General features: G+C 38.2%; 1 protein-coding gene across 2 annotated transcripts in view; it reads left to right on the forward strand.

The window, feature by feature from the left end:
* The window catches only part of LOC128983897 (uncharacterized), a 138,515-nt gene that overhangs the window by 65,257 nt on the left and 53,833 nt on the right, over positions 1–19,425 (forward strand). For both annotated transcript variants that reach the window (XM_054403153.1, XM_054403154.1), the window contains exons 2-3: positions 2,255–4,848; positions 11,242–11,366. In XM_054403153.1, the coding sequence (XP_054259128.1) occupies positions 2,255–4,848; positions 11,242–11,366 (2,719 nt within the window). The remainder of the gene's footprint in view (positions 1–2,254; positions 4,849–11,241; positions 11,367–19,425) is intronic.

The raw sequence follows: 19,425 nt of genomic DNA on the forward strand, positions 1-19,425 counted from the left end.
GGCCACATCTGAGGATTTCGGACCGAAATGTTACTGGGCCGAAGTGTTACGACACGGTATAGGAGCCCGGAGTCCTACGACAGTCCTAGCTAGAAGGAGTTGGGTTCCACTCTCAGTCTGCATGTTTTGTACGTAGAGAAGATGTTTTGTCACAACTAGCGGAGGCTTTGACGATTTCATTAGCCATTGTCTACACGTGATTGGCGCCAATTATCATAGTTCCCGCGGAGACCGCCAGGTGTGCCACTCTCGAAAATTATCACTTACCATTATAAACATACATATTCAACAGCTGTATTGTTAGTGTTGTATAGCGTTGCTTACAAAGCGTTCTAAGTGTAATAACGGGTACAGTTTAAAATATTGGATAGATTATTATTGTTTATATATTGTATATATTGTGTATAATATTGGATTGTATATATTGTTTATTAGAATGACATGCTAAACATACTTACCTTTGTACTTTCGTAACCAAACTGCCCTTAGCACTGATATGATACTTGCAGATTTGCCTCGTTTAATTTCAGTATTCGAAATGAATCTCTTACGTTACAGTTTGGACCTAATTCTGAAAAGTTGCATCATTCAGTAAAAGTTACAAGGAGACACACACTAATTTGCATAATACTACTGGCGAGCTTTAAAACCAGTTCTTCCTACCTTAATTTATTTTAATTATTCCGGTTTTGCAACACAATACAGCAACAGTCAATGATTGAGTTATGTTATACATGTAGAATTGTATAGAATCGTGTGCTGGTTGGACGTGGACTTGTTCGACTATTTCATCCACAAACCCTCAATTAGTTTTGTTCCAATATAATGTCAGACTCGACTTAATTAGAATTATTTAATGGAACAAACATTTATTTTGTTACATCCAGTAAGCGAATACTAACTCGTACAGTTAATAATATTGTTATAAATCATGTTTTCTCCATAAAAATTCAAAAATAGAATGTTTTGGTTTTCCCTGTAACCTAAAGTGCATTATTAATATTTACAAAAATACTGTCTAACCTCAATTACCTTTACCTTGATCAATATTATCGACTTAATTATACCACATAGAGCATAACATAACCTTAATTGAATACAATTAAATTACAATACAAACATTTTATTTTGTATCAAACTGTCGCATATTGAATCAACGATGGTTTTTTTAAAGTATAACTTTACTATAACTTCAAGCAAGATCGATCTGTATGGAAGTACAGTAGTTCTAAAAATTAGTCTGAAGCACACGCAGATGCCTCATCCGTTATTGTGGAAACTAAAACCCCTTAAACAGAAACCATCAACGTCACAACCAACCATTTGTCAAACTCCTTCATATCTCAGGACTGTTTATCCTTCCACGAACGTCATGTAAATTCAAATTCCGTCGTTCCAAATGTCAGTTTTTGGCACGAACGTGTTGAGAATACATCACAATTCAACATCTTCAAGCCGAGCCGATTCATGGGCGTATCGGCGCCGAGAATACATGAATTTGAAAGTTACGATGTTATTGTCGAACTATTCTAGGAAGTGACGTCGACTTCGTTGATCCCTTGACTGGGAGTGGGCTCTGGTTGACCTCCGTTGACATTTGACTGAGGCCATTCATGATCACGATGGACAACTCATTTGACTACGGAACAGAGCGACGTTGTGAGGCAATGAAGTCATTCTGTGCTTCAGTTGTTGGCCAAAGAGCTGTGAAACCGCGGTGTAATGGCGTGATACATGCTTTGATGATAAGCGACGAATGAGTGGACGCGGTTGTGATAAGTTTAATGTTGTATATTAGTGGAAATGAATGTTACTATACTGATGATGTATTATTAAGAGTAAGTGAGGTTAATCTAGAAAATATTTGATTACTTCCTATCAGAAAATACCAGATGTAGTAGCCTACGTAATCGCCCAAAAATAATCATGGTATTTCCTGCGAATGTTATGGAAATGCAGTAAACATGGCTATATTCGTAGCCAATGCATCCCTGTAAACCTCAGCTGTGTTAACATTCAAATTCTTTTATCATGGTTTATTATTTACAATAAACGGCTGTGTGTACTGTATATTTTTGTTTGTGTATGTTTTGATGACAACTGCATACAATATTCCTGTTTATTGTCCCCACATTTACCTCTGTGCTCTTAAAACTCAATACATTGACCAACTCGTCCTACCCATAATAAACAAATACTATCAAATACCCCAAGTGTGTTGTCAAAGTGCTGACAGTGTCGTGTCTTGTTGCAGGGTCCGGCGGACAGTAGGATCCCAGTGTTCTGCAGCAACCCCAAGCCTCTAGCCCGCCTGTCTCGCCCGCTGGCCAACCTCAGCAACAAATTCCGCGCTCATCTCTCTTCAGACTCCACCTCAAAACATCGCCAACTCTTCGGAATACTAGGAAGTGGCAGCGGCAAACCCTCCAAGTCCAATACATTCCTTCAACCGACTAGTCAGTCGTGCCCCTCAGAACGACCTGCCAGACCTACGCGCTTCTTCGAATCTTCCGATCAACCTAGAGAGTCCCTCAGTCTGACTGAAGTGAGCAAACTAGAGCCCAGGATATCCCAGTTGCACTTAGGCAGGCGAGTATGTGTAGCTGGGAACAAAGTCGGAATCTTGAGATATCTCGGGAAGACCGAATCCGACCCTGGAATATGGTGCGGGGTCGAGTTTGACGCTCCTATCGGTCTCAATGACGGATCGATAAGAGGTATTAGATACTTCACTTGTCCTCCTCTACATGGCGTTCTGATACCCGCGAGCAAAGTGGCTCTCGTGCAAGAGGAGTTGAAAGAGTTTGTTAGTGAAGTTTCAGACTCAGGGCCTCATAGTCTACTAGGTGTTACTCAAAAGAGGCACTCGATGGGTGAGGATTGGCTGCAAGACGAGGCGACTCCGCCCGCCGGCAAGAGAATCGGAAGTGTCAAATCTGTCAGTCAAGCGTCTACTCCCACACCTAGTAGCACAAACAGCAACGGTGCTCTCATCTGGGACTGGACCATCGGGTCACAACACTCCTCCTCTGCCGGGTCTCTGGTCCCTTCAGCGTCAGCACGTGGTCCTAGCTCCGTTCACGACCTCAGCCACGTATCGCTACAACTCAGCAAACACAGCAGCTTTGAATTCGATGATAGTCTGGGCATCCTCACGCCCGACCAAATGGCGGACTTCACAATGAACTCGACTCTTCCTCGCACACCTTCCACAGAGGAAGTTCCCTTTCTCATCCAAGACTTGGATTATGACAAGGAAAACGACTCTCGCAGAAGGGGGTCCAAGCGATCTTCTCTCGAGATGCAGTGTGAAGAAGCATCTGTCTCGAAAAACGCTCTACCCCATCCTGAAAATATTACGTTAACGAAAAGAGATGGGAGCCTTGAAGAGAAAAAGTATACAAATGAAATAGTCATGAAGGAACTAGAAGATGCCAGGGACGTCCCGATAAAAGACGAGTCGATGGAGCACGAAATCGGGAAAGACTTATCCGAAGATACGGAAATGAGTGATAGCAACCCTTCGAAGAAGACTTCAGCTATGTCCGTTTCGTACGAACCGGGGTCTGAAACAGTAAGTAACAGTGAAAACATGGATTTTATCAGAATCAATCGAACTCCTTCTTTAGAAGATTTGCCAATGGATAAAGTTGACGGGAAGATAGAAGCTATGGCGGGTCCCTCGAAGAACGTCCTCCCGCCCCCGACGAGCTTCGTGACTTCAGTTACGAGTATCGCTAGTCTGGACAACGGGTACCAAGGCGACGGAGAATGGAGTCGACCGGCCAGCAGAGGGGCCGACCACTCGCCTTTGGCCAACAAGGTGAAGACCATGGACCCCATGACCGACTCGGACTTCTTCACAGAGAGTGATGCAGACATGCACGACGACGCTGTCGGCCAAGCGGGCTCAGGCACTGGCAGAGGAGATCGTAGAGCACAAGTTATAGATGGAACCCTCTACGGCGGAGTGTCAGGAGGCGCACAAAACCCTGGAGGCCCGACCTTCATGCCGAGCCAAGGGAACCACCGTTGTCCTGTGTTCACTCCCAACAACGAAGAAATGGACTCTAGTGGTATTTACTCGGACCTCGAGAGGAAACTCGAAGATCCCAATTCCGATGGTGGAAAATCCCTTCCAGACGAAAACATCGACGATGCGAACGAAAACGAGAAAGATCTTTCTCCGGAAGGGTCGACCAGAACAGGATCATCGATACGCTCCGACATGAGTCAAACTATAATCACATCTTCCACCTTTACCAACTTACTGGACCAAATGAATACAGTCAGGAACCTAGCGGACCTGGCATTAGAGAGCAACGAGCAAGTGGATGAATGCATGGAGGAAGAACTTTTCCTCAACGTCAGCTCTACAACAGACATCACTGACGTGCTCTCAGAGAAATCTGTGGTTGAGGTCAAAGATGCGTCGAAAAAGAGGGAAGATCTGGGGGTGAAAAAGTATAAGATGCCCAAAAGAAACGTCGTGTCCAAAATTAAAACCATGATCACTTCCAATCCCACGAAGAAAGAAGTGGACGATGAAAATCAGGAGAATAGGAGACCAAATAGGACGGTGAGGAAGAACGGGAAGTGGGATGCAGTGATGAATAAGATCGCTCAGGGGAAAGAGGAGGAGAAGACGAAACCAAGTAGGCTGAAGGAGGTGAAGAGTAAAGTGTTTGCGGGTATATCGGTGGGCCCCGCGGCCCCGGCCCCCGTAGTGACGACCAGGGCCCCCGGGCCCCAACAGCCCTCGAGGAAGCTGAGCACCAGGAGTCTGTCCAACGCCCAGTCTGTGTCCACCCGCTCCCTCAGAGACGTGTCCTCGCTCAAGTCAAAGAGGTAAATAAACTTTTTTGAATAATTAGGTAGATAATTTTATGTTATGATGAGTTTGGATAGCTTTAAACAGTAGCAACGCTGACGAAAGCACAGGACCTAGTATGTGATTTACTTTAGCCTACTCTATATTTAATTGATTCATTTTGAGTATATTTTTACCTAGCATGTAAGATTTTTTACAGATTCCCTATAAATTATAAAAGAACTGACTTAACCACAGCTTGGTCCTATCTATAACCTCGACCTTTTGCTGAAACTGCTTTGATTGTTAGTCCTCTTTAATAACACATACAGTATTCACGTTTTTGAATAAACTAAGCGTTGGTAAAATGCAATCCAATTAATTTTTAGAATGTTCACAAGCATGAAAATTTTCAATTATGCGATGGAGGGGACGCCATTCGTGAGACAGTTACTTGTATGCCAAATCAGTTAATTGTCATTTTAATTTATGTAAATGGATTTTAAAACTACTTTTAACGATAGGCATCAATCATCCACTTTTTATCAAGAAATAAGAAGGTAGTTCTGAAAAAAAGTCTTTCAGTTGTTTTTTGTAGGACAGTGTCCGATTTTCAACTCGCTGTGAATTAAACAATCGTCAGCAATTTAAATAAACTCAACTAAGTAATTTCAATAAGTAACTTCAGTAGTTTTCATAATAAAAATAAAACCTCATCGGGTTTTAGTTAGAGAAGAATTAGTTAATAGAGTTTTGTCTGGAGCAAATTTAATTAACTAAACTAATCCAACTCGAATCTCTTCTTGTAGCAAAATCGATCTGCGACCTATTTCTTTAAGTGGCTATTATATTTGAACAGTGGCGGGTGTGGCTATGGAATGGGTTGGTATACGGTTATAGAACCATACTCTACACATAGAAAGGCGGGAAGGAAGTTATTGCTGTTTGGTTTTTCATGTGACCTTTGTAAACAGCTTCGAGTTTGCCTGTAAATTGTTCACGTCTTCTTTGAAATGCAATTTCTCGTTGCTAGAAATGCTCTCGCTCTTCTAAATGTTATTTATCGTTCCACTAAATGTTATTTCTCGTTCTTCTAAATGTCATTTCTCGTCGTTGAAATGTTAAAGATCTAGTTAAGCTAAATAGTTTTCTTGATTTTGCGGTATTACTTGTAGTATGGTATTACGTTGTACAGTAATTTGAAAATGCTGTACGCCTATAAATAATTTAATAAAATTATTTTTTTTAACTAATCCAGGCATTGAAAAATAATTTAATGGTTCTTGTGTTGAACTATAACCAACCAAAAAAACTTATATTGGCCTGATTTATTATTTATCAAAATAAATTTATTGATTTAACCTTAGTGAAACTCGAAACATGTAGTTGTTTTAGTTGCAAATAATGTAGCTGAGCTCTTTGATGTAATTCTAAAACAAAGCCAGTAATATAAGTGAAATGATGTTTTACATATCTATATCATATGCTTGATGTAATAATTTAAAAGTGGGCTGATATTTAGTTGGTCCCCGTGTTAAGTTTTAGAAAGGTTAACACTTGATGAAAAATATTTACCACTAGGCCTATGTGATTTATTGGTGTATCTCGTCCATACAAACTCAATGTCCTATTCAGTAATGAAAGTCAATACTACACGCAATCTATATTGGCCTAGGGACAGATTTAATTGCATTGACATTGCAGAGACATGCCATTACTGAGCAATTGTCGTCCCTAAAAGTTTCAGAGGGCCCCATAGCGTGCTGGGTTCTGTAACGCACTTAGCAAATCCATCTGTGACAAACATGATGACGATCAAGGCACATGTTTGTTGAACAGCTGTTCATGTTAACCTGTTATATTTACCATCAGCTGTTACATTGGGTCTAGCCTGTTCATGCTGACATGTTATATTTACCATCAGCTGTTACATTGGGTCTAGCCTGTTCATGCTAACATGTTATATTTACCATCAGCTGTTATATTGGGTCTAACCTGTTCATGCTAACCTGTTATACTTACCATCAGCTGTTATATTGGGTCTAGCCTGTTCATGCTAACATGTTATATTTACCATCAGCTGTTACATTCGGTCTAGCTTACATGTGTTTACTAGAAAAATTTACAAAACAACATGCATAGTTGAGACTTGTGAGTTAAATTGTTAGTTTCGTGCTTGCTTGTTGAATACGTTGTTTCGTACGTAGATTTCTACATTATTATACTTTTAAAGAGTAGCACTAGCAGTCCACCGCAGAGAAAGTATCTTTTTAATGCAGCTAGGGCCGTTATATAAATTACGATCTGACGCACGATATAAATTATATCACTGACAACAATAGTTGTCGTCACCACACTCAACTGTGCTGTATATAATTAATGCACTCATTGGTGAATAGGTACTGTTAAGCGTGAAGTAGATGCATTCGTTCACGGATACACACGATTATTTATTTGTTCGGAAATGAAATTAACCACCGGTATTCTAGTCCAGGAGCTGAGGGGGGTTGAGCATGCATGAAAGTAGTACGCAATGTTATTGCTGATTATTGTAATATGGACTGTGGTGATCAAAATTACGTATGTCGCCTATTTCAAAAGTGGTCGATAAGGTGGGGGGGAGGGGGCAAACATGGCGGTTTGCGCTATGCGTTAAAACGCTGATAGTTTGAAAACGGTAAAAGATAGAACATCGGTTAAAACGTCTTTGTAATCCTAAAAATGTGGACAACAATAATGGTCATTGGGTCCAAGGTCGTATCTCTATAAATAAACAAGTTATTGTATAAAATATGTAAAAATGGACTTTTCGTGTAGATTTTTTACCGAAAGTAGAATTAATTTGTGAGTGTCGCAAAGAAGTAATATCAAATATCTTTGCTGATAGTTGTAATATGGACTGTGGTGATACAAAATACGCATGTCGCCTACTTTTCAGGTGGTCGAGAACTTGGGGGGAGGGGGGCAAAGATGGCGGAACGCTCTATACATCGAAATGACTGTAGCTCGAGAACGGTACGAGATAGGACATCGGTTAAAACGTAGTTTTAATCCAAAAAATATTACCAATAGAAAAGGCCATTGGGTAAAAAGTCGTATCTTAACTAATAAAAAAGTTATAACAATAATAAGTTTAACAAAATCTACATCGTACAGCTATTTTTTTCGAAAATCGTATGGATTGTTGATAAATAATGGGTGTAGGCACATGCACCAGGCTTAATCCTCTTAATCACGGTCGGTTGACCTGTCGGTTCTAGGTTGGTGTCGAACGCTTCCGCATCATACCGTGCGTAGCCGAACTGTTCGCTTCAAATTGTTAGCTTTATTACTGTCGCTGTAAAAACGTATCGTTTGTCGGTTGAATTTAAATTTAATTTAACTGTCATAACCTAACCAAACTAACCAAACTTGCTGATAATTAAAAATCGAATGAAGGTTTAATAAAAAAAAAATAGTTCTGTTCATAAAATAAAACTACAAATGCCTAAAATTCATTTTTATAATTTTTAAATTATTGTAAAATTAAACTGCCATAACCTAACCAAACCAACCAAACTTGCTGATAATGAAAAAAATCGTACAAAGGTTTACTAATCGAAAAATATTTCTGATCATAAAATTATAAACGCCTTAAATTCTAGCAAAAGATGTACAGTTAAGAAGTAATCGCATTCTAAGTGAAATCTTTGACAAAAAGGTAACGCCTCCGGTGGGATTCAGAATTCTCGATTCCCCACCCCTCCACTGGTGACCACTACCCTCAGGCCACAAATCAGGGGATTAACCCAAACAAAGGTCTGGGACGCTGTCCGTCTTCCATAAATAATAGTGTAATTACTTAATTACTCGGCTAAATATTAACTAGATGCATTTTCTTATAAGAAAAAAATATATTATTACGAATACATTTGGTTTAAAATGTAAAACACGGCCTCCAAACTACATATAATACTTGGGGTTTGGCCGCAATCAAATGCATTGTTATAACTTTTTTATTAGTTAAGATACGACTTTTTACCCAATGTCCTTTTCTATTGGTAATATTTTTTGGATTAAAACTACGTATTAACCGATGTCCTATCTCGTACCGTTCTCGAGCTACAGTCATTTCGATGTATAGCGCGTTCCGCCATCTTTGCCCCCCTTCCCCCAAGTTCTCGACCACCTGAAAAGTAGGCGACATGCGTATTTTGTATGACCACAGTCCATATTACAACTATCAGCAAAGATATTTGATATTACTTCTTTGCGACACTCACAAATTAATTCTACTTTCGGAAAAAAAACTACACGAAAAGTCCATTTTTACATATTTTATACAATAACTTGTTTATTTATAGAGATACGACCTCGGACTCAATGACCATTATTGTTGTCCACATTTTTAGGATTACAACGACGTTTTAACCGATGTTCTATCTTTTACCGTTTTCGAACTATCAGCGTTTTAACGCATAGCGCAAACCGCCATGTTTGCCCCCTCCCCCCACCTTATCGACCACTTTTGAAATAGGTGACATACGTAATTTTGATCACCACAGTCCATATTACAATAATCAGCAATAACATTGTGTACTACTTTCATGCATGCTCAACCCCCCTCAGCTCCTGGACTATTCCTATATTTACTTCATAGTCTGTTTATAGACAAACCTCTGACCTTACAAAAAGGATTGAAATACAAAGATCATCTATTAACATGACTCCTTTGACACTTTCGTTGAGTAAACAATTGTTATCCTTCTGGTCCATGTAATGTCTACGTTAGCACAGAAAACGTACTACTATAATTGTCAATCCGTAGGCAGCGCCACCAGCGTTGCTATGCTATTGCATGGCAACGCTGGTGGCGCTGCCTACGGATTGACAGGCAAAGCTCTCTCAAACCTCTTAATGCTTTTTACCATGCGGTTGGCATTCTGGGTATAGTAGTACGTTTTCTGTGACGTTAGCTCCAAAGTCAACGGTGTCACTGAAGGACGTTTGTCGTACAAGTGGTCACTCTCGTGTTCGCGGCAGCTAATGAGAGGCTGTCAGTCTGACGAGATGATGCGATTGTAACCAGGAAGTGTCAACTGGTTACGACCCCGTGGGCGGCACAAGTGTGAGTCTCCCGCGAAAAATACCCGCCAAATTGAGCCGTCACATACGAGACACATTACTATTACCCGATGAAATGGTCGTATGAGAATTCGGCACAAAATTGATAGTTTTAGAAGTTTTTGATGGAGATTTAAATAGTTTAGTTACGAAACCGAAATTAATTGTTACTCCCTATTTCAAACATACCTCGCACCTCGCTTGTACACTTCTAAACTTCGTAACAATGAATAGGATATCAAATTCGTGATCTTAACTAAGTTGTGGATCGTATAAACTTGCCCATATGAATTAGTAGTACTAGTAAAACAATTCGTGTTGGGGTTTGCCAATTTATTAGAGACACAACACCATGGTATTAAAGTCAATGCATCAACACAAAGTTTGCTGGTATTGTAGATTACATTATGATTTGTTCGATGGTGGAGATGCATTTCGCTTCATCATTCTAGTAAATGAGAGAGGTCTCACGGTGATTTCTGGATGATTTTCATCTTCAGATGTAAATAAACATGGAATAATGAACAACCAGAGAACGTACAACCAAATCAAATATTTTGTTCAAAAGTATTTTTCCTATGTTCTAAAAAATTTGTTAGTTACTTTTTCAAACATATATAGTACCACCAACAGAAATTCCTAGTGGTATGTTGGTAAAGATTGTTGACTTGATATACAATTTAAAAAACACACTATTTATATAGGTAGTTTTTGTACATTGGTAATGTGGTTGGGGGATGCGGAATACTATCCCCCGGAAAACTACCCCCCCCCAGGTGAAACGTGACGTAACAAAATCTGCTAACTAACCAATATGAAAGCCGTGTCCGCGACTGGAATACTACCCCCCCCCCCTAGACAAATCATGCTATGTAATTTTAACTTTAATTCGAGTAATTCCGTTGGATAATAGAAAATGCATGTGGTGAACGAACATAAAACATTTTCGATTTTCGAAACACAGCAAGTTGGGTATACTATGCCTGTAGTTACAGCAAGTTTGGTTGGTTAGGTTAGGTTAGATTAGAACTGTTTGACAACTAAATTTGAGAGTCCGTGACTGTAAAACTGCCCCCCCCCCCGGTCTCTGACGTCAATATGACGTAGGAACCTGCTTGGGGGGGTAGTTTTCCGGGGGGCAGTCTTCCGGCGACCCATGTGGTTGCATAGTCAAATCTAGCTCTCTAACCCTGATTTGGCTGTTTCGTCCACATTTTGGAATCGAAATAACCAACCTGATATTGAAAGACATTCAGTTAAAGATTGTTCAATGTACAGTTCTTACCAAAGTTTGAAACAAGTTTGATTGAATGTTCTTCTTGTTCCAGTCGCAGGTCCCGCACCCGTGGGTCGGAGTGCTCACTGCCTCCAGGACAGACTCAGTCGCAGAACAGCTCCAGGAACAGCTCGCTCAGTGACGTCAGTCTCACCAAAGTCTCACCTCAGAGTCACAGTGAGTACTCGCTTTTAACTCATTCTGTAGATGCTTCAGTCGGTTGCAATTTATAAATAGTCAAAAATAATTTTAGAGTGTACTTATATGGACACACCATATTACAAGGTGACTTAGGGTAGGCCTATATCCTTTTCCGAAAGTGTCTTGTCGTGGTATTTGGTACTTGGCTATGGTCAGAATGTGGGGGGGGGGGTCAGGATGGAATTTGTCATTTTATTGAGTATTTGTTTACCTCCACATATTAGGAAGATGTACACTCTGCTCCGGTACCGTTTTACCATTGTTTATTACATCGAGGTTAGGCTCAGCGTGTCGTGGGATTATTACATAGCATTGGTGATTGGCGGAATTTTAACACAGTATTTCTCCCCAACTTCGACCAGGTTAATGGACTCAGGGTAATAACACAATATCAAAAACACATTGCTTGATTTCCTCATCTTTAGTGTTGTAAAATATCTCTAAACTTGCACTTACCTAGTATATTTACCACTACTTTTAACAACTCAATTTTTGGAATTCGTTGTGGGAGGTTTTGGGAGGTACATTAATTATAACTAAACGTGCAGTTTTCCTAAGATGTTATCTAGATTAATCAACTCGAATTATTTTAACCAGAAACACAAATAACGATAACTAACAGCCGTAACACAGGCTAGACGGGGTTGAATTAGTGGATAAGGTGGTAAGTTATGGCCTGTAGATGATGAGGCTGTGATCTCAGGGTGGTTGACACAGGTAGGGGGGGGGGGGGGGGGGGTTGGCGCCATGACGGGGTTTTCATTGATCAAGACGGAGTCTGCTAAACTTTTCCAGATGGTTCCCTTGAGGTGTTTCTAAGCGGTTTTAAACTTCTCAAATGGTACCGGTAGTGAATTTCCTATAAGTCTCTTTAAAAAATTATCTCTACTATTTTTTTTTTGTATATTTTAAGTTGTGATTGGATTTAAAAAAGTTACAATAACTTGCATAAACTTTCATCGTGTTATGTTTCTAACACATCTTATGAGAATTTTGTCAGAATTTTGTCCTTTCGGCACTCCTTGTTTTATTTGGCATTTGACAACTACAATGATCTGTTTTAATTCTACCACTACTATTTTTTCTAATCATGCAATAACTAACATTAATTGCTAATTTATTTTATTACTATCGCTTTATCTAGTTTTAACTTTGTTACTTGCCACATGGACTAGCTTCTTCTATTTAAACATATTTTCACTATTTGGTCAAGCCTACTGCTTAAGGAGTATACTAATTGATATACTAAGCTGGCAGGATTTTAAAAACATTTCATTTTCCAAGTAAAACTTTATACCTACCTACATTATAAAATCCTGATGCAAAACTTTTTGTTGGGTGATGTATGGGAAAATTTCAATAGTCAATGGTAAAATAGATTTAATAAACAATAACATATATTTATTAATTAATATTTTATATTTTGCACTAAAATAAAGCTATTAAAAAAATTATAATTTAACTAGACCAATGCACCGTATACGTTAGTCCGTCATCTACAATGTGTTTTTCCAGTATTTGATGACGATTCTATAACGCCTTCATTACTAGCAATGCAATACAGATACATAGCTGTACATGTGTTGCCGTGATCAATCGCGCGGCGCCCTGTATATACTGTAGTGCAAAACAGATATCCTATAAACGTTGAAACCCGTACACTTATTTGATGTAAAAACTATTTGTGTTTCGACTAGTTGAGCAAATTTTTTCACAAATTTTTATATATATAGTTTTAATAAGGTTAGCTGTCATAGAAATCTGTGAAGTATGCATAGCCTATAGATAAATAATGTGTGTTAGTGATCTACATGGTAATAGGTAGTTTAAACGACATAAAAAAATCAAAAATTAAATTTACCTACCCCCACCCCTCATCGGTGCATTCAACAAACTTGTCATATTTACATTTAGTTAAAAAACTCAAGATGACTGATGATTTTTTGCAACTCGTGACCAACGAGTGGTAAAAAAAGCAACCAACCTAAAATTTATTTCTAAAGGCCTGTTTCTTCGAAACAAAGTAGTAGGCCTATTGCAATAGGATTGTAAACGTAATAAGATACAACATTTAACCATAGATTAAAAGAAGTATACTGGTCATACTCCTTTTATTTATGATTATTAGTTCACACAGTGAAAGCTACGACTTTTTCATCATTATCTTGATTATATTTAGCAAATGTCTGTAATTTACAAAACTGATTTAACGTACCCCTATACTTTAACTGTAACCCAATTTTCTTTCCCGTCATGCACGATGTTTGCGTTCCTTAATCCACTATGAAAATATTGTCTTAGGCCTCGCAAGGGCGGTGCACTTTTCGCGGATCAATGTGATAAGTACCCCCGCGACACTAGCGCTCCTACACGGCTGGACCACGAACTACAGGGAATCGGTTTGCTGGAATCACGACAGGTGGCGCGAGTACCTCACCTAGCGGTTCCGTGTTTTGATGACACTAGTTTTAATTCTAATTGCGAAAACCGGTTGGTTATTTTGACCGGATCGTTGAAGCGAGGTTATGTTATTCCGCGCCGGTGGCGCTCCTAGCGGTGTCGTCGCCAACCACGCCTCAGTGCGACGTGCGGTGCCGTCCGGTTATTTGATCATTCCGTCCGTTGTTTTGTGGTGATTTTCTTTTTTTGTGTGTTGTGGTTTGTGTTTTATTTTTTATTGTATATGTGTAGGTCGTAGTGTAACAGACTTGTAACGTAAAAGGTTTACAGTAGGTCTTATGCGTAATAAATCTATTTGTTCTGTACGCACATTTATTCCACGTGAAAAATTTTTATTTTTGTAGTTTGTATCCAAATACAGTATACTCGATTTAATACTGTATTTATTTTTAAAACTCATTTTTATAGAATTAGGAGTATTTACGAACCAAATTTGTATTTTCTATTAACATATTTTTGCCTAATCAAATTCAATCATTTATTTTTATTCAGCCAAAGCATTACATTTAGCTATGTCGTAAAAATACAAAATCAATACTATACTTTTTTAACAGATCTAAGGCTAGGTATAGGCTACAAAGGTAATTACATCTTACTCCTAATATAAAATAGGCTACATGTCAGGGTTTACCATATTCCAGCTCTTTTGGTCCAAAAACTCTTGGATGCTGTAACAAAAGATAATACAGTAGGTAGTTGTTTTCTTAGGAATTTAAACTTGGTTAGAGTTCATTCAAAATCTATGGGAAGGGGAAGGCTATTGTACAATTCGATGCTATTGTAATCACAATGTTTTTTTTTTAGATGTTGAGTGTTTAGGTAGGGTATTGGTAATTATGGGACTTACAAATGTACATAGCATGTTTGGATGTTTTTCTGGATAAAATTGCTCCTATTGCTTTCCCAAAAAATAAATGCCTGATCATTAAAAATTAGTTCTTTCTACCACGATACGACATTTAATCGCAATAATAGTAGACAAGACAAAATGGCAATGGCAGTTTATACATGCTGTATAAATTGAGGATAAATGGACTACGTTTATTATTGTAATACATTTGGTATAAAACATATCCAATCAGGTTCCACATAAAATTCGCAATAACAATTATACGTAGTTTCGAATAAAATTATCATTATACCGTATGTTATAACACTTCATTTTTCGGTATCCTCACCTTTTTGGGAATCCATGAGCAACTATTAAAGGACTGCTTTAGAGTTGCAATTTTGATCATGCAACACCTCCTCACCGAGTTATAACTATTTTTGGTAATTGATTTTTTTCATTCAATGTTCCTTCGAGTTGAACTGTTGCATTCAAACTATTTTTTCCATCTCTCAATAACACCTTGAATATATTTTAAACCGTCACTAATTATTTCCAATTTCAATTCCAAGTGTAGGACACGAACTAATTTAAACTCAACTGTAGTGAGATCCGTTCTCAGCCCGCGGTTGTGTTAATTGCTGTGATAAGTGTTCTTTTAATTAGTAATTACCCTGTAATGCGATGGACGTCTAGTGAAACTTATGGTTGGCTCTCTACTTTCCTGCGGTTAATGTTAATAGCTTGAGCTTGAGGGGCAATCGCTTAATAAATACAGACAGACAGTGTGGAAAGAAAACGATTGTATAAAATAAATGACTTTCCACTGGTCGTAAAAAAAGTCCTAACAAAATTGCCAGTTTCTTAGAGGATTAGCTGGCTTACTCAATAGTACGTGGTTTTGGTGTAATTTTGTACCGAATTTTATTATTTTTCAATTTCAGCCAAACACTTACAATATAGCCCCCATGGATGCTGTCCTGAACAAGCCATGGCAAAAATACTAAGTATTAAGAAAGAAAACTGCTGACCAGGGGGTTTTAATGTATTTGAGACTCGTAAACGTTATACTCCGCAGAAAGCTTCAAAATTTGTTTTTGCAGGCTTAAGCAAAACTTGTTGCACACACTGGGTCGTGCCTTACGAAAAAAGCCATTAGGCTATGTCTGTTGCCAACGTTACTGTTAGACTTTAATGCTAAGGCGTACTTCCTAGAGTAATTTAATTGTTGCTAATTAATTATAAGTCATCATTCGTTGAGTACATAACTGACTGCAACGTTGGTTCACCGGTGAAGCCATTTTGGACCCTGAAAACTAAAGATTTTGAAGTAATTGGTACATGTTGGTACCAAAGCAGACTGTCAAAGTTGTAAAGTACGGCCGTTTTTTTTTATCACGCACATGCCAGGATCTGCTTCCATTCTCACGTCAAAGTTGTAGAAAAAAAACCAGAATGCTTTGTTGTAAAATACTGTCATGTATCAACGTTCATCAACTATCTTAATATGAAAAATCAAAGAGAAAATATAACTTGAATACTAGTACACTTAATTAGAGGGTAATTCGTCTAAACTATTGTAAATTTATAAAACTGGCTACTACCATAATATACCAGTATCCACAATAAACGGTGTCACTAAAGTAGGTTAGAGGACATTTGATAACAAGTGTCATTTTTAAATCCCCAAGAACTATTTTATCCCTAATCACATGTTATTGCAAGCCTTGATAAGAAGTTATCCTTGATAACAAGTCTTATGTAATAATCCCCATGAGAGTCTTGTTATCAAGGATTTTGGATAAACCGTGAATCGGTGAGTGTTCTTCACACTTTTGTACGTTACATATTCATTGAGTGACCAGAACAATTCGTTGAATTCGTTAATTCATTTACGAATTGAGAGAACGACTAACAAATAATTGACGAAAATATAAATTAACTTAGGTGTATCATAAAGACAGCAATGCGAGAGTGCTGCAATAAATGTGCAAAATTGGTAGCCACATCTTTCTCGGTTGTAGGATAATCTCCTACTGTAGATCAAGGGGTGGGAGGAATGAGGGGTGAGTCATGGAATATTTTATGTGTAGGACCACGTACCGCCCTGCGTTTGGGGTGAATTCTGGAGAGAACGGGAATCTTTGGGGATCGTTGCCAACTTGTACAACGCATGGGAAGGCACTATGATTGTGCGCGGTAGAAACTGGTGTGTTGACATTGATTTACAATAGCTGTACGATAGCTGTCTTAGTAAAGTATTTGAGTAAACTCTCGCTTATTTTTGCGGTGTAAAAAGTTCTACATTTTTAATTTAATCTATACATTTGGCATTGTTTACAGTTTAGGGCCAAAAAAGACTTACAAAACTATACCATCACGCATAGTTACCATACTCACTAATGGCACGTGAAACCATTTAGTGTTAGGGGTTTTCAGTTGATCGTGATTATTGATGTTTGCCCATAACTTTATTTATTCGTTACAGCTCGATTTGGACAATAATAACGGAGAGGCTAGCTAATTAGGTTCAAGTGTACAAAACAATAGTCATAAAAGTTTCATTGTTGAGTTCAACTGAAAAATCAATACAGTATTAGCTTCTTACTGTTCTATTCGTTAGTTCTTACATATATTATGTTATAATTTTATTGACACGCGGGCACTGGTACGTTCAGGACTTATTCTCTGGTTATACCATTGATTAGGCTATGTTCTATACTTAATATAGTACTAAACATTTTCCTGTGGTGTCTGCAAGAACTAACTTTTTCTAGTGTGCGTACCTCATTGCGAAGCATGATTGAATATTAGTAAACAAATACAATGTTCGGTAGTTTCCGGAAATGGCGGGAATCTTCGCAGTTTAGAGTTAATGACTCTATTTAACGTGACACCTGTCCTTCAGGTTTCTTTGTTTGAGTAGCTCCATATTTGAATTGCTAAGCGGTGTCGTTTGAATATGTTACGCCTGAACGCAAATGGTGAATCGCTCTTACGGACTAGGGTAAATGAGTATGCATCTTCTCAAAGATCCTATGAACCGTAGAATCGTTATTTCGGCATGAGTAAAGCCATTGTATTTAATCATACTTAATGACTCGTGATGGAGAAAATTTAAGCCTAACCATGATGATTAAAAACTATGAAATTGACGATGAGGTATGCAGTTATGAAATCAATCGCGGGAAGCATATTTGCAAATATTTTTTTATTTGTTCATCCATTCTTCCATTCACCCTTTACACAAGCACGATAGTTTTAGCTGTAATAGTTACCTGTCCTATTCACTAGTATACACATATGGACTTATTCCTTTAATGGTGTTTAACCTAGTTAATTTGAACCAGATTTAGAGATTCCCCAAGACTCTACTATACTATTGACTTTTATATCTCAAGACATATAATCTTATTGTAAAGTATGAATCCTGTTGCTATGTAGCCTATGTTTCATACTGCTGACGTGTAGAGTGCGCCGACGTCGACGATTCTCTTTTATTTTAGGGTAGATTTTACGTTTTTTCTTTACTGTTTGGTTAAAATTCCAGATATTAAATTTTGTTCAAAATAGCAACTACCAGTAGTTTTAAATAAATAGCAAGATACGACTAATAGTAGACTACGAACCACCCATTCATTTACCGGGGAAATCCATAGTGGGAGTACGTTGTGGTTGTAATCTACACGCTTGAACTTGACAACAATGCTTGTCTCTTGATGTTGAAGTGATCTTCCTTGTCCTGTACTGAGTGTTTTGTTTGTATCCACATCTTCTCACTTTGAATCTTCTGGAACCAACTCCTCCAGTTCGATGGGATCAAGGTTCTAACAAACAGACAGCACATTACTTTACCTTTTACCTGTTTTGTTTTGTATCGAGTTTGACCTTAACCAAACAGTTTAACTCATTACCCGCAGTCAGTGCATTGTAAGGCTCGATGCCAGCACCTCCTATTCACGCTCTTTGCATCCACTCTCTCTATTTCTCCCCTTCTTCACTCACAGTCATGCCTCTCTTTCTGGCCAAGCACAAGTTTACAGTTCTCAACATCCACAGTCTTTTCTCAGGTAATGTTTTGTTTTCCTTGTCAGTTTGTGCCCCCTAAGGAAATCCAGCTTTTTTCTTGCAGTGCTGTAGTGTATCATTTTGTGTCATCCAATTTGAATTTTATTTAGTATCTGTGTTGTTTAGTGTAAATTGCTCTTCAATACTCTACAATTCTATCAACTATTTATTTATCGCTTGTTTTTCCAAAATACTGTAGTGACAACTGTAGTACTGATGTTTACTACTTTCAAAACCATTTAACGGGCGTAACACCCGAGAAACGTGATTCTCCTCTTACTTTTCTCAAGTGACATTCCATTAGTTAATTTTTATTAGTTATTAATACGTTATTAAATTTAAGAATTTAATTTCCAAATGCTAATCGTACAAACTATGTAAATACATCGTAAATGTTTTTTGATTTCCCCTAAAGTGTACAACGAGTATCCTTCAAGTGTTAACACATGGAAATGAAACAGTGAACTTATCCGGAGTTATGTGCCTTGGCTACATGTTCGACTACAGAAGTATTATCTGTTTGTTTACCTTTAACAGAAGGTCAAAGAAGTTAGAAACTTCCCCGTAAGGAACTGTTTGGTAAACATACACTGAGCGCAATCTTCTATCAGATCTATCAGTTTATATCTTTGGCCTTGTAGACTCTTGTAGTAGTTTGTGATAACTTGTAAACTACGT

This window comes from Macrosteles quadrilineatus, unplaced genomic scaffold (genome assembly GCF_028750875.1).
Source record: "Macrosteles quadrilineatus isolate MER2022 unplaced genomic scaffold, UCM_ALF_1.0 Scaffold_2__2_contigs__length_208266976, whole genome shotgun sequence".
NCBI classification, from domain to species: domain Eukaryota; kingdom Metazoa; phylum Arthropoda; class Insecta; order Hemiptera; family Cicadellidae; genus Macrosteles; species Macrosteles quadrilineatus.